General features: G+C 41.6%; 1 protein-coding gene across 4 annotated transcripts in view; it reads right to left on the reverse strand.

Moving 5' to 3' along the window:
* The window catches only part of LOC136767576 (NLR family CARD domain-containing protein 3), a 152,182-nt gene that overhangs the window by 67,676 nt on the left and 67,246 nt on the right, over positions 1-17,260 (reverse strand). For all 4 annotated transcript variants that reach the window (XM_066721454.1, XM_066721455.1, XM_066721456.1 and 1 more), the window contains 3 exons: positions 13,017-14,850; positions 7,602-7,775; positions 2,947-3,120 (listed from right to left, as the gene is read on the reverse strand). In XM_066721454.1, the coding sequence (XP_066577551.1) occupies positions 2,947-3,120; positions 7,602-7,775; positions 13,017-14,850 (2,182 nt within the window). The remainder of the gene's footprint in view (positions 1-2,946; positions 3,121-7,601; positions 7,776-13,016; positions 14,851-17,260) is intronic.

Here is a 17,260-nt window from a genome sequence, read left to right on the forward strand (position 1 = left end):
ACTTGTCGGGGAAACTACAAAATGTACGTATAATAATTGCCATTGTAATTTGCTTGCTTAGAAGCGTCTCTGTGTGAACATGATGCACACAGTGCAGAAAAGCAGCAGCACGTTTAAATGCATTACAGTATGATGCAAAACTAGTAGTAATAACAACAATGGGGAGTAAGGATATTTTTTTCACAATAATAAAGATTATATACTGTCATGGTTCCCAAGCCCTTACACTACATCCCCGCTAAAGGCCGCCATTACCCTGCCTTTCCTATCACTTCTCCCTGCTCTCACCTCTCAATCATCCCATTGACATTCCAGAAAACCTTGTGCACGTGTTCTCTCACCCTCTGCTCCTGTTCGTCCTGCACCTCCCAACCTGGTTGCCTGCTCCCTATATAATCCCCTCACTTCCCTCACTCTGGGTGAAGTTTTGCCAGTTCATGCTGCAACTGTATGCATGCTCCCTGTGTCCGCTCCTTAAAGCCTTGTTTCCTTGGACCATCCGCTTGCCTTCCCGACCACGACTCCGTCTCTCCCTTGCTACTCTGTTTCCCTGATCGCCTGACCATCGCCTGTGACCACGACTACTTCTGTGCCCAGCCCTTGATTGCCCTGATCTGCCAGCACCCGACCCGCGCCTGTCCGACCACCCCGACCACGCAATGCAATTGGGTCCCCTGTTCCTGTGTCCCGCGGTAATGTGGCACCTACAGCATATATTATATTCCATGTACAGTTTTCTTGTGTATATGCAAATTAAAGTGTTACTCCTATGTTTATACATACAAACTTGCATTTATTTTATCAGCCCATAGTTCACAAATACTGTGCATTATTGTTTCCTGTTTAAGAAAATCAAGCTATATGCAAAACACTCTTATTCCGAATACCATATGCATAGTACTAGACATAAAAGTGCTGCACATTGTAATATACAGACGGGCGACAAATTAAAGGAAAGACCTGAATAAATGAATGGAGGAACATAACGAATGCAGATGCCTCCAAACAGGTGTACTGCATGATACAATAAAGCAATTCACATCCTGTCATGCTCTGTGGCATGTATTTAAATGCTGAGCAGGCCAAGCTGACCTCGATTTATGCATCAAAATGGCAAGAGGAAAGGATCTAAGTGCCTTTGAAAGAGGGGTCATTATTGACCAAAGTTACATCTGCTTTCAGATCTATGGGAAAGACATCAGTAAATCAGGTTGGAAATTGTGGTCAAAAGCGCACATTTGAGGACTGTGATGCTCGTGATTACTGCGATATGTAAGGAAAAACAGAAGAGCAACTCTTTCCCAGGTGACTGAGAGTGGCAATGCAGGACGTGATCAGTCTGTGTCAGCAAGAGCAGTCTGTCAAGAACTACACAGAGGATATTATAGTAGGGCTGCAGTGCAGAAACCCCTCATTATAAAGACAAACGCACATTTGAGTTCAGTGGTGCAAAAACCATAGGCACTGGTCTACAGACATGTGGAAAAAAGTGATCTGGTCAGATGAATCATCCTTCACCATATTCTGGACAAGCGGGCGAGTGCATGTGTGGCGACACCAAGAGAACGGTACAGGCCTGACTGCTGGAGCCCTACAGTGAGGGGGTCTGGAGGCTCTGTTAGGCTGTGGGGGGCATTTTCCTGGCATGGTTTGGGTCCGCTTGTCCTCTTAGAGGGAAGGGTCAATGCAAATCATGACAAAGTTATTCTGAGTGATCAGCTTTATCCTATGGTGACGCATTTAAAATTACTTATTTTCAGTAATATAATTGAATGATATTAGTTTCTATTTTTGTCACAATAAAATGATTATTGCACATCTGTGACTTGAAGATGTTCCCTCTACAAATAATCTGAAAAGAGAAACCAATTGACCTATGAGTTTTCAGATCAACTATTTATTCAGATTGAAAAACCAAGCATATCAAATTCTCGTACACCATGAACTGGCTCCGCTACGCTAAGGATAGGCTCGGTGGGAGAAGACAGAACTCGAATGCTGAAGACAGAGCAGAAGCTGTAGTGTTTCTATGGAGTGTTTATACGCTGGTTTTGATGCTCAGTATAGTATGTGTAATGGAAAACAATAGTTTACATTTATGTATGAGCAGCATATCATGCAGTATTTTGCAACATCAGCTACAACACTGATAATAAATAGTAATGTTACATTTTATTCCACATGTTGGTAACAAATCTGCATTACACTTGTGAGGGCAAATCCTTCTGTTCCCCAGTTCAGTTATCATTGTTTGGTTCTTTATTTAACTTATTTAAACTTACCCAGGATGAGTCTGTTTACCTTCTGAAACTTTCTGTACAATCCACAAGCAGTATTGCAGTGTAAAGGGGAAAATGTGGTACATGATTAAAACTATAGTATTGCATGTTTTATATATATGTATGAGCTGCATGAAAAGTGGCTCAAACGTGACCAAATAAATGTTGACAATAAAATAGACACTTCAATAATCCAAATGTTGTTTTTTATTGTAACCGTAAGTGTATTGTTATTAGGCCAGTTAGTATATTGGGCCAATTGGCAAAATTACGTTGGGCCAATGTTGGCATGTAACGCTGTGCCAATTATGGGTTCCAAAATAGGGGCAACAATCGGTCTGACATTTGGCAAACGTTGGGGCAATGTTTGCATGTTTCCTGGCAGACACTATTGTCTCATGTAAATACATACATACACACATGAATACAGAAATCTGTTTCAATAGATTAATCCATAAATCAACCATCTCTTCCTACCTGCCCTGTGTAGGGTGAGGAGGACACATTATAATCAGGGAATGAAAGATGAATAAGGGACAGCAGGTTTGACAGAGACACAGTACAGGGAGAGACGGGGTTAGAGCAGCGAAGAGGAGGTGAGCTCAGAAACCACAGTCTCTCCCTGTCAGTGACTGAATATTCACACAGTCACACAGCCTCTACTTACCGCAGTGTCTCTAGTTTACAGTTGGGATCCTCCAGTACAGCGGAGAGCTTTGTCACTCCTGAGTCCCCTAGGCGATTGCGGCTCAGATCCAGCTCTCTCAGAGTTGAGGGGTTTGAACGCAGAGCTGAGGCCAGGACTGCACAGCCTTCCTCTGTGATCCTACAGCCTGACAGCCTGGAGAGGAAAGGAGAAACGTTGGTGATGTATTTGTTTGTCCCAGACCTTTAGAAACAGTCATGCTGTTGTCTGTACTAACAGAAGTGGAGGCTCCACACAGAAGAGCAGCAGCTGAGCGTCACACTGTTGATGTCATTCATCTGACATGAGACACACATCCAGCATGAGAAGCAGGACAACATGTGAGTCTGAATAAATCTGTCAGTTACAGCCTCATCACAAGTGAAGGTCCATGTAGTTCTACTGTCACATACGTGACTCAGAAGTGCTGATTCAAGACAATGTTTGACTCGTCCTTTAAAAAGTGATTTTAAAAACAGACTCTGATTGTGGAGCGCTTGCTGACTTCATCAAGTTCTGGATCTAATTGTAAGGACTGATGAAGTTATAAAATGTCCACTGTGTCTCTGAAGACTTGCCAGCTCTGCCTGAACTCTGCTGGTGTCTCATCACACACAGGGAGCAGAGCAGAGCAGAGCCCCTCATTACACTGCTTGCACTATTAACACGGACTTACTGGACAGCATAGACATGTAACAATTTAACAACAAACTTTGTCAAAATGAGCCTCCCTGACCAATGACAAAAAAATGACTGCGCCTCCTCATAATTTACTAAAACAATACAGCAATATCTTGCAAAATCTTGAATAAAAGAGTATGGATTTGATCAAAATACACATCAGTATGAGTTGCAGAAGTATACATATTGAGATCAGAAACAGCTAAAATAAAAATGTACAACCATTTAAGAAACATGACACAAACCAATGACAGATCAATTCAGTATAATATTCATTATTCCTCCCTTATCAGTGGGAGGGTGTGTTGTTTCTCAATGAAAGCAGTGGGATTGGGGTTGAAATGTAAGCCTAGGTCACACTGTACGATCTGAAGCCGATTTGATCGTCACGACAGGCAGCTGGTCGTGCAGTGAGAGACGCTGATGCGTCGCCGCCTGCGATCTGATCGTAAGAGTCGGAGCTGCTGAGTCTAGTAAACCTGTTTCATAAGTGACGTCATCAGCAGCCAATCAGAGCCCAGCTGACTGAAGCAGAGAAACACAAGAATAAACGTGACAGGAGAATACGACTGTCATACGTATTTATTAAAATACTTCTAATACCAATGGTTGTTTCGGGGCACGTTATTTTAAAATACTATACGCTTTTTCTGTTTTTTCCGCAATATTGCGCAGATCTGCAGAAATCCCCTGATCCCATTGGTGCAACAGCGCAGATCTGCGCTACACAGCCGTGTCCTGTACATGTGCAGTCCGTGTGAGTTTGCTTTTCTGTGTGCGGATCACTGTGTCTGTGCAGGTGAGGGTGCAGGCTGACACGCAGATGCACGACAGGGATGTCAGATCAGTCAGTGTGTCTGTAATGAAGGCTCGGCTGTGCGCTGCTTCCCCACAAAAAACACACATTCAGTGCAAAATAGTGGTCAAGTGTGAGCTGCGCACTGTGCACAACATCGGCTCGGACTGTAGACATCGTGTAGTGCGACCCCAGCACGTTGCTCAATTTACTTGTCGGGGAAACTACAAAATGTACGTATAATAATTGCCATTGTAATTTGCTTGCTTAGAAGCGTCTCTGTGTGAACATGATGCACACAGTGCAGAAAAGCAGCAGCACGTTTAAATGCATTACAGTCTGATGCAAAACTAGTAGTAATAACAACAATGGGGAGCAAGGATATTTTTTTTCACAATAATAAAGATTATATATACTGTCATGGTTCCCAAGCCCTTACACTACATCCCCGCTAAAGGCCGCCATTACCCTGCCTTTCCTATCACTTCTCCCTGCTCTCACCTCTCAATCATCCCATTGACATTCCAGAAAACCTTGTGCACGTGTTCTCTCACCCTCTGCTCCTGTTCGTCCTGCACCTCCCAACCTGGTTGCCTGCTCCCTATATAATCCTCTCACTTCCCTCACTCTGGGCCAAGTTTTGCCAGTTCATGCTGCAACTGTATGCATGCTCCCTGTGTCCGCTCCTTAAAGCCTTGTTTCCTTGGACCATCCGCTTGCCTTCCCGACCACGACTCCGTCTCTCCCTTGCTACTCTGTTTCCCTGATCGCCTGACCATCGCCTGTGACCAAGACTACTTCTGTGCCCAGCCCTTGATTGCCCTGATCTGCCAGCACCCGACCCGCGCCTGTCCGACCACCCCGACCATGCACTGCAATTGGGTCCCCTGTTCCTGTGTCCCGCGGTAATCTGGCACCTACAGCATATATTATATTCCATATACAGTTTTCTTGTGTATATGCAAATTAAAGTGTTACTCCTATGTTTATACATACAAACTTGCATTTATTTTATCAGCCCATAGTTCACAAATACTGTGCATTATTGTTTCCTGTTTAAGAAAATCAAGCTATATGCAAAAAACTCTTATTACGAATACCATATGCATAGTACTACACATAAAAGTGCTGCACATTGTAATATACAGACGGGCGACAAATTAAAGGAAAGACCTGAATAAATAAGTGGAGGAACATAACGAATGCAGATGCCTCCAAACAGGTGTACTGCATGATACAATAAAGCAATTCACATCCTGTCATGCTCTGTGGCATGTATTTAAATGCTGAGCAGGCCAAGCTGACCTCGATTTATGCATCAAAATGGCAAGAGGAAAGGATCTAAGTGCCTTTGAAAGAGGGGTCATTATTGACCAAAGTTACATCTGCTTTCAGATCTATGGGAAAGACATCAGTAAATCAGGTTGGAAATTGTGGTCAAAAGCGCACATTTGATGACTGTGATGCTCGTGATTACTGCGATATGTAAGGAAAAACAGAAGAGCAACTCTTTCCCAGGTGACTGAGAGTGTCAATGCAGGACGTGATCAGTCTGTGTCAGCAAGAGCAGTCCATCAAGAACTACACAGAGGATATTATAGTAGGGCTGCAGTGCAGAAACCCCTCATTACAAAGACAAACGCACATTTGAGTTCAGTGGTGCAAAAACCATAGGCACTGGTCTACAGACATGTGGAAAAAAGTGATCTGGTCAGATGAATCATCCTTCACCATATTCTGGACAAGCGGGCGAGTGCATGTGTGGCGACACCAAGAGAACGGTACAGGCCTGACTGCTGGACCCCTACAGTGAGGGGGTCTGGAGGCTCTGTTAGGCTGTGGGGGGCATTTTCCTGGCATGGTTTGGGTCCGCTTGTCCTCTTAGAGGGAAGGGTCAATGTAAATCATGACAAAGTTATTCTGAGTGACCAGCTTTATCCTATGGTGACGCATTTAAAATTACTTATTTTCAGTAATATAATTGAATGATATTAGTTTCTATATTTGTCACAAATACAATATTATTGCACATCTGTGACTTGAAGATGTTCCCTCTAAAAATAATCTGAAAAGAGAAACCAATTGACCTCTGAGTTTTCAGATCAACTATTTATTCAGATTGAAAAACCAAGCATATCAAATTCTCGTACACCATGAACTGGCTCCGCTACGCTAAGGATAGGCTCGGTGGGAGAAGACAGAACTCGAATGCTGAAGACAGAGCAGAAGCTGTAGTGTTTCTATGGAGTGTTTATGCGCTGGTTTTGATGCTCAGTATAGTATGTGTAATGGAAAACAATAGTTTACATTTATGTGTGAGCAGCATATCATGCAGCATTTTGCAACATCAGCTACAACACTGATAATAAATAGTAATGTTACATTTTATTCCACATGTTGGTAACAAATCTGCATTACACTTGTGAGGGCAAATCCTTCTGTTCCCCAGTTCAGTTATCATTGTTTGGGTCTTTATTTAACTTATTTAAACTTACCCAGGATGAGTCTGTTTACCTTCTGAAACTTTCTGTACAATCCACAAGCAGTATTGCAGTGTAAAGGGGAAAATGTGGTACATGATTAAAACTATAGTATTGCATGTTTTATATATATATGTATGTGCTGCATGAAAAGTGGCTCAAACGTGACCTAATAAATGTTGACAATAAAATAGACACTTCAATAATCCAAATGTTGTTGTTTTTTGTATCCGTAAGTGTATTGTTATTAGGCCAGTTAGTATATTGGGCCAATTGGCAAAATTATGTTGGGCCAATGTTGGCATGTAACGCTGTGCCAATGATGGGTTCAAAAATTGGGGCAACGATCGGTCTGACATTTGGCAAACGTTGGGGCAATGTTTGCATGTTTCCTGGCAGACACTATTGTCTAATGTAAATACATACATACAAACATGAATACAGAAATCTGTTTCAATAGATTAATCTACAAATCAACCATCTCTTCCTACCTGCCCTGTGTAGGGTGAGGAGGACACATTATAATGAGGAATGAAAGATGAATAAGGGACAGCAGGTTTGACAGAGACACAGTACAGGGAGAGACGGGGTTAGAGCAGCGAAGAGGAGGTGAGCTCAGAAACCACAGTCTCTCCCTGTCAGTGACTGAATATTCACACAGTCACACAGCCTCTACTTACCGCAGTGTCTCTAGTTTACAGTTGGGATCCTCCAGTCCAGCGGAGAGCTTTGTCACTCCTGAGTCCCCTGGGTGATTGCGGCTCAGATCCAGCTCTCTCAGAGTTGAGGGGTTTGAACGCAGAGCTGAGGCCAGGACTGCACAGCCTTCCTCTGTGATCCCACAGCCTGACAGCCTGGAGAGGAAAGGAGAAACGTTGGTGATGTATTTATTTGTCCCAGACCTTTAGAAACAGTCATGCTGTTGTCTGTACTAACAGAAGTGGAGGCTCCACACAGAAGAGCAGCAGCTGAGCGTCACACTGTTGATGTCATTCATCTCACATGAGACACACATCCAGCATGACAAGCAGGACAACATGTGAGTCTGAATAAATCTGTCAGTTACAGCCTCATCACAAGTGAAGGTCCATGTAGTTCTACTGTCACATACGTGACTCAGAAGTGCTGATTCAAGACAATGTTTGACTCGTCCTTTAAAAAGTGATTTTAAAAACAGACTCTGATTGTGGAGCGCTTGCTGACTTCATCAAGTTCTGGATCTAATTGTAAGGACTGATGAAGTTATAAAATGTCCACTGTGTCTCTGAAGATTTGCCAGCTCTGCCTGAACTCTGCTGGTGTCTCATCACACACAGGGAGCAGAGCAGAGCAGAGCCGCTCATTACACTGCCTGTACTATTAACATGGACTTACTGGACAGCATAGAACTGTAACATTATTACCAAATAAAACTGGCATTTAGTACCAATATCAGATTAATCTAATTCAAGATATCCTGTCCTGTTTACTCTGTTTACTTAGATTAATCATAAGGAACAGACCTGGTTGTACCTCTAACAGACAGCATGCAAGTGTGAACATGATGCACACAGTGGCAGAAAAGCAACAGTGTGTTTAAATGCATTACAGTCTGATGCAAAACTAAAATGCCAATTAAAGTGTTCAACGTGGTAAAAACACTTGGGTGCGAATTGTTGATTTTAATAGTCTAAACCATTAACAAAAGAAAAGTAAAAATATATACAGCTCTGGAAAAATGTAAGAGACCATTGCAAATTTTTCTTAAATCAGCATCTCTACATGTATGGCAGCCATTCCATTCCAGTGTCTGTTGAATTCCAACACAGGCACGACTCATTCTACTTGTGAGCTACTTGTTAGGTGTTTATGATGAAATGTTGTCAGTAGTTTATAGAATAAAACAAAAATGTTAATTTTACCCAAACACATAGCTATACATAGTAAAACCAGAGAAACTGGACCCGAGTGGTCTAGAGGGATTGTAAGGAGAGATGAGAGTCTGTAGGTAGCTAGGTGCTGGCTGGTTGAGACAACAGGAGCTAAAAGCCTTGAACTGGATGTGAGCCGAGACTGGGAGCCAGAGAAGGGAACTTGTGGAGTAGCATGTGTAAACAAGGCAGAGAGAACAGCAAAACTGCAGACGAGTTCTGGATGAGCTGGAGTGGGCTAGTAGTAGTTGCAGGCGGCTGAGCCAGGAGGGAATTGCAGTAATCCAGGTGAGAGAGGACCAAGGTCTGGACGAGTAGTTGAGTTGTGTAGTTGAGAGGAAGGGTCAGATTCTGTGTTTCCTGCTCATGAAGATTCGGCAAGTACGTGTCAGAGTAGTTCATGTCAGAGTGGAAATGTGACGATCAGAGAAGAGAAGATTAGATTTGGAAAGGTTCATCTTGAGATGATGCGGGAGCATCCAGGAGAAGATAGCTGAGAGACTGGAAGAGATCAGGGGCAGTCGACTGGAGGAGGCGAGTAGGGTAGGGGTCAAAGACGCAGTGGGTTTGTGGCCTTGGAGCAGAGAGGAGAGCTCTGAGCCAGGGAGGGTTGAGAAAATAGAGAAAGAGGGCAGGTCAGTAGGAGACCCCGAGCAGGCTGATGCTTCAGTAGGGAGATTAAGGTTTCGCAGATTTAAGGGTGGACAATTGAACCAAAATCAGGTATAGAGAGTCGGGAGATGCCACCAGAAAGTAATGGTAGTAGAAGGTGAGCTGGGGAGAGGGGAGAGAGGGAGAAGCACAGAAGGCAATGCAGTGAGCAGAGTTCAGCAACTTGTCGAGTCCAAATCGGGGTGTAAAAAAGTGAAGAATACATTTCCTGTAGTTTTGTGTCTCCTCTGGGTAGTTCAGCTCCATCATCATTGTGCTCATCAGCAGCCTGACTCCCGACTGTGTAACATAATGTGTCTGTAGTTGTAGTAGTACTATAATACTGTATGGGCTCAATTTAGCGCCATAAGTATCACAAAAAATTGATGTTGAATGCCAAATTTATAGAATTGTAAACAAAAAAAATGTATCAAAAGCAAAAAAAGCTTGAAAGCAAGAAATGTTAAATCGAGAGCAAAACTCGCCTGCAGCCCCTGTGTTTGGTTCCGATGCTGCAATTTTTGCTTTCGCCGCCAGTTTCTTTGCTTTCAATTTACTTTGGCACTGATTTGTCGTGAGGGTGGGATTCACAGGGAGGCGTGGATCATGGGTCTCCATTGGTCGAGCAGGTTTGAGTGACGGTCCCAATCAGTGAGCAGGTGGGCTGGTCTGACAGTCACCTCTCTGCAACACATCTGACTGAGTGGACTGAGTGGTGGACTACATGGTCTCGGAAGTTAATTATAAACAAAGCATGCTTTTAATCAAAGTTGTGGACAATCGCTTTCTACATATTACATGTGTTTATTTCATACAGCCTTTATTCTCATCTTTATCAATGGCACCAGTAATTATGTAGGTGACTGTGCATATATATATATATATATATATATATATATATATATACAGTGAGGGATACGTTTTTGTAGGTTTGCCCACTAACAAAGAAATGATCAGTCTATAATTTTAATGGTAGGTGTATTTTAACAGTGAGAGACAGAATAACAACAACAAAATCCAGAAAAACGCATTTCAAAAAAGTTATACATTGATTTGCATGTTAATGAGTGAAATAAGTATTTGACCCCTTCGACTTAGTACTTGGTGGCAAAACCCTTGTTGGCAATCACAGAGGTCAAAGTTTTCAAAGTTTACATTACTTGATATATTAATATCACATGATTAACACATGCATGTGTAGCGTTATGTTGGGTGTATTTTGATAAGAGCATTTGGGCTCTGAGCTGAAGCACTGATCTAAAGAAAACCTCTCCCCCCCAAAGTTATCAGATTCCCTTAGCTCATCAGCTTGGAACTGGTTTGCATCAAAGTGACAGTTTTGGGGGGGATGGCACCGAGAAGAGGCCAAATAGTTTGGAATTCTGCTATGAGATGTCTGGAGAAAGGGGCCTGTAGGTGATAAAAACTCTTTGAAGTGGACGAGAGACGAAATCCCGACATAGAGCTACGAACCCGGGCCAACCGGCATTTCCAAAAGATGGCATGGATTGACATCAGTCATAAATCAAGCCCCCCTCCAATAGGACACTGGGGGCTGAAACCGAAATCCAATCTCAAGAACTCAGGAACCAATCACCTATTGATCTGACAGACTATAAGGAACAGCGGACAGTCAGTCTCTCTCTCTCTCTCACCTGAACCAGAAACTCGCTGCCACAGCTCAACCTGTAGCTCTGTTGCCAGAACCGGAACCAGAAACCAACCAAGTCTTTGCCGGCAACAGAAGAGTTAAACTGGGAGAAGGAGATTGAGCCGTACGAAGAATTCTTTTAAAGGACTTTATTAAATAAAGAACTTTACAGACTGCGCTGCCCGCCTGTGCCCACCTGATCAGTGGAGTTTTACAGCTGGACAATTGACTAAGTCGACTGTATACGAAAGTGTCAGTCATTTAAATAGCTATTTGAGTCTTAAGAAACTTGACCCTTGGAACAAACAGGGCCCTGCTTTCCTCAAAGACTTTGTCTTCAAATAAGTACGTTGAGAGACCCTGCTTGCCAAGAAGATTTTGTGCACAACCTTGGAGCCTTCAAACCAGTGGAAAATCTGTTTGGAAAAGACTCTACATTCGCGAAACCCCAACTTCCAGGTGCATCGACTGAGTGGAAGTTCTTGGACGAAGCCGAACCAGACTGCCTTTGTTCCAAACCACACGGACCTCGTGCCATGTGCTGTTATCTGAGCCCGAAGCCAGAGAGGCCTCTCTGCGACGAAGTTCAGATAAGTTTAACAGTTTGGAGTTCATGATTCATGACATTTGAGAAATCAATTAGAAATGTTAATCTGTGATTCATAACTCTAGAATGTGTAATATCATTTAGTTTTCTTAAATATAAATGTGTGTTGCATTAAACTGTTTTGTTGATAATTTTAGAAATAAAATCTGTCAACGCCGAGAAATATCTTCTCACTCCTGTTTAACTGTTTAGTCTGAAATTGACACAAGTTAATAGACATTAGATTATTGGTGGCCCTGCCTATCCTTAATCATTGAATAATAATCAGTTAAGGGAAATTGTGGTAACAAGTAATGATAGGATCTTTCTCGGCACCTAAACGTAAATGAGACTGATATATTTATAACGAGAAGTTACCTGACATAAATACTAACCTGCGTAGTTATTTAATGTCAGACTAATAATACTAACGAGAGACTCACCTTCGTCTTACTAAGCGGTATTGTAGTCAATGTGTTTATAACCTTTTTTGTTTAACGATTTGTGTTATCATATGCGATCCCATGGTCTTTGATTTGGTCACGGCAGTGATTTGTCTTTGATTTGTTGATCTAGAGTTGAATTTTAATTAGTTTTTCCCTTTTGTATAATTAGTGCAGTGCTACATTTAGTCTTTGTTTTGAATAAATTTGACAATTTGTATCTTTGGAATTGGTCTCTGCGTCCAATTATTACAGAAATTGAGTTCTACAAGATTCCAGGATTCGTGATAAGGTGATACTATAAATTCACTTCTTTAATTGAAATTGATAAGTGTACCTTACGCTACACATATGTCAGGCACTTCATCTGAGTTCTGATGTTAATCACATTCATAACAAAGCTGAGCTCCCTTTGAGGCGGTGTGGGTCAGGGTTAGATTTTGAGTTCAGAACTCAGATGATGTGCATGAGGTATTGATTCCATAGAATTCATATTTTATTTCATGTTTATCTCATTTTAACTCAAACCCTGTTAACGGGTTGCAGACCAGAATGTTATACAGATTGTTTTTTTTTATACACTTATTGGAAAGGTTATAATGCTTACCTGGCACCCAGTGAATGATGTTAAGCAACCATTACAACATGTAAGTATTAAAAGTTGGTATAGTAGTGTAGTATGTATAAGGATAGTTCTGTTCAATTCAATCATAAGAGAATCCTTTATGTTATTTTCAACCTCATTTCAACATGATGATGATTTAAGATATGTTTGATTTAAATAATGTGTTAAAAAAATCTGCTATATTTAAAAAATCTATGGGGTGAAAAACAGTTGAGAATGAAATACTTACAGAGCTCTCTTAGTTCTCTTGATGACTGGCAGCAGCTTCACACAGCCTTCTTCTGTTCCGCTGAACTTCTTCAAGTCAAACTCATCTAAGGACTCTTCTGACGTCAGCAGCACAAACACCAGTGCTGACCACTGCTCAGATGAGAGCTTTCTTCCTGATTGACGTCCTGAGCTCAGGAAGCTCTTGATTTCCTCCACTAGAGAATTATCATTCAGTTCATTTAAACAGTGGAACAGATTGATGCATCTCTCTGGAGAGGGATTGTCCCTAATCAACTGTTTAATGTAGTCAGTTGTTTCCTGAATGCTCTGGGAAACACTCTCTGGCTGTGTCAATGATCCTCTCCACCAGCTGAATAATCTCCATGAGCTGCTGTGTGTCATGAGGCCTCGTAAGAGAGTCTGATTGGACTCCACTGAGATGCCCAGAAGGAAACGGAGGAAAAGGTCCAGGTGTCCATTCTTACTCTGTAAAGCCTCATCCACTGCAATCTTGTACAAATCTGACAATTTCACTGTATTGCTATGTGTACATGTCCCGTTAAGTAGATTTTTATTTTCATTTTTATATACAAAAAAGACATGCAAAGCAGCAAGATATTCCTGAATGCTCAGATGTACAAAGCAATACACTTTTTGCTTGAATATTGTTGATTCTTCTTTAAATATCTGTGTGCACACCCCAGAGTACACTGAAGCTTCACTGACATCAATGTTGCACTCTCTTATGTCTTTTGTATAAAAAATCAGATTGCCATTTTGAAGGTGATTAAAGGCCAACTTGCACAGTTTCAGGATGTTGTCCCTCTCTGGCTCTAACAGATTTTGTGCACTTTCCTCATTTCCACAAAGATACTTCTGATTCTTCATATTGATCAGAATCAGCAGGAAGTGTGTGTACATCCCTGTCAGAGTTGTTGGGATGACTCCACCACTCGCCTCACCCAACATTCGCTCCAGAACTGTGGCTGAGATCCAGCAGAAGACGGGTATGTGGCACATGATGTGGAGGCTCCTTGATGACTTGATGTGTTTGATAATGGCAGAGGCCAGGTCCTGATCACTGACTCTCTTTCTAAAGTACTCCTCTTTCTGCTCATCATTGAACCCTCGTACCTCCGTCACCTGGTGGACGCACTCAGCAGGGATCTGACTGGTCGCTGCTGGGCGAGAGGTTATCCAGAGGAGAGCAGAGGGAAGCAGATTCCCCCTGATGAGGTTTGTCAGCAACACATCCACAGTCAATGATTGTGTCACATCACGGCACATCTGATTGTTCTGGAAATCTAGGGAAAGCTGGCTTTCATCCAGGCCATCAAAGATGATCAAAACTGGGTATTTACCAGACTCGAGATTTCTGACCTCCTTCAGTTCAGGGTGGTAGTGGTAAAGAAGGTTCAGCAGACTGTATCTCTCTTCCTTCATCAAATTCAGCTCACGGAAAGGCAGAAGGACTATGAAATGAATATCCTGATTAGCTTCTCCAGTTGCCCAGTCCAGAATGAACTTTTGCACAGAGACAGTTTTTCCAATGCCAGCAATCCCCTTCATCAGCACAGTTCTGATAGGTTTTTCTTGCCCAGGTAAAGGTTTAAAAATGTCACTGCATTTGATTGGAGTCTCTTGTGTGTGTTTCTTCTTGGCTGCCATCTCAATCTGCCTCACCTCGTGTTCATTATTGACCTCTCCACTGTCACCCTCTGTGATGTAGAGCTCAGTGTAAATATTATTGAGGAGGACATGCTTCCCTGGCTCAGCAATGCCTTCAAAGACACATTCAAACCGCTTCTTCAGGATGGATTTATGGTTCACTTGGACTGTTTTCAGTGAACCATCTGTAAAAGAACAAGGTGAGAATACATGTTTTATTAAATTAAACTAAAACAATGCAAAGTTAATTTAACAGTTTTTTTTTAATGAAAAGTCTAATGGAATGGAATTTAAATGCACATTGTCTGTATACTGCATAGAAAAAGATCAAACAAATGAATGAACAATCATACAGACACTGGAAAACATTACAAAAGTGAAGAGGGTGGAGACCTCAAGAAAAAAAAAATACTTATGGACTTATACTGAGCACACTTACACTACAGTCAAAAGGTTTAGCACACCCACATTTGTCCAGTTTTTATTGAAATTTTTCAAGTACAGTGAATAACCTGAAATGGTACAAAGGTAAGCTGTAAACTGCCAGAGGTTTAGGTTTAGGTTACCAAACATTAAAAATAATGTACACTTCAGAGTTATAAAAAAATGACATTTTCAGGGAACAAGTAATAGGTTAACAACTTACAGCTGTTCTGCAGCAATTGAAGTAAATTAAGCCTTGAATTCCTATAGGTGTCCCAACTTTTGTTGATTACTAACAAACCCTCTGTCTGTATAAAAGCAGTGTTCGAACAGACTGTGTTACTACACCCTCTTAAGCATTATTTGGACAGTATTGTACTACAGGAAGTAGTATATTGCTTTCATAATGGTGAGAAAAAGGCAATTAACAAAGTAAGACAGACAGACCATTATAACCCTTAAAAGTGTAGGTATTTCCTTTAGAGAAATTGCAAAAAAAAGCCAAGGTGTCAGTGAGTACAGTTTCCTACACCATCAAAAGGCACTTGGAAACTGGAAACTCTGACAGGAAGAGGTCTGGCAGACCCAAAGCCACAACAGAATCAGAAGACAAGTTTCTGAGAGTCAACAGCTTGCGTGATCAGCGGCTCACAGGACAACAGCTTCAAGCACAGCTTAACACTGGTCGAAGTAAGCAAGTCTCAGTTTCAGCTGTAGAGAGAAGACTTTGAGTTGCAGGTTTGTCATGTCCAGTGGCAGTAAGAAAGCCATTGCTAAGATGGCAAAATAAGAAATAAGAAAAAGAGGCTTGCCTGGGCCATGAAGCACCACCAGTGGACTACTGAAGACTGGAAAAAGGTCTTATGGACCCATTAATCAAAATTTGAAATCTTCAGTTCATCACACAGGGTTTTTGTACGCCGTCAAGTAGGCAAAAGGATGGTTCCTCTGTTCCTCTGCTCTATTGCTGGATCCAGAGTCGGCGTGAGAGTGAGAGTCCAGAGTGAGAGGCACCTTGAACCAAAACGGCTACCACAGCATTTTGCAGCGCCATGCAATACCCTCTGGCATACGCCTAGTTGGTCAGGGGTTCATCCTACAGCAAGATAATGACCCAAAACATACTTCCAAGCTATGTCGGAACTACCTTAGAAGAAAAGAACAAGATGGTAGGCTTCAAGTCATGGAATGACCAGCACAGTCTCCAGACTTAAACCCCAACAAACTGATTTGGGATGAACTGGACAGATGGGTGAAAGCAAAGCAACCTACAAGTGCAACACATTTGTGGGAACTTCTGCAACAGTGTTAGGAAGAACTTTCCAAACAATATTTGATTTCCATTGTAGAAAGAACACTAATGTGTTCGGCTGTTATATCTGCAAAAGGTGGCTACATAGATGAGTCAAACATTTTGATAAAATTGTGTTAATCAAAATGATTCCATCATTTCTTTTTTATCTCCAATTGTTTATTTGTTCTATGCTTTAATTTCAGAGTACATTGAGACATTCAATTGCGTACATTTCAATATGTATGTGTTCTAAAACTTTTGACCGGTAGTTTATTTAATCCATGCTTTAGTGTAATATTGAAGTTTGTTTTTAAGATTTTTATTAAGTCATGAGATTTAGTGAGCATATTACATTACATTACTCATCATTTAGCAGACACTCTTATCCAGGGCAACTTACATTTGTACCCATTTATACAGCTGGGCATTTTACTGGAGCAATCTAAGTGAAGTACCTTGCTCATGGGTACAACAGCACTGCCCCACCTGGGATTTGAACCCAGTTTATACATTATCAGTTTAAAGTTCATAAACATATTTTTAAGCTACAAAAGAGATTTGCAAACAGTGTGAATGTGTATGATGACTCAAGAGATGAAACAGCACCAACCAGCTAAAAATACATTGATGCTTTAGCTCGCATTAACAGAAAATGTATATTCTCTGAATTGCTAAAATAACATCCGGAATCTAAACCACAATGCCCGGCTTTCAGCGGTGTTCCTTAACCACTATGCCAGCAGAGATGCACACTGTAGTCTGAAATTAATTTATAATGTAAGTATTTTTTTAAATAATAAAACATATGAGTGTGTATATGTAGAGAGAGAGAGAGAGAGAGAGAAACACTGTGGTAGGTTATCTACCCAGTATCAGGT

The sequence above is a fragment of the Amia ocellicauda genome, chromosome 14 (assembly GCF_036373705.1).
Source record: "Amia ocellicauda isolate fAmiCal2 chromosome 14, fAmiCal2.hap1, whole genome shotgun sequence".
Lineage (NCBI taxonomy): Eukaryota > Metazoa > Chordata > Actinopteri > Amiiformes > Amiidae > Amia > Amia ocellicauda.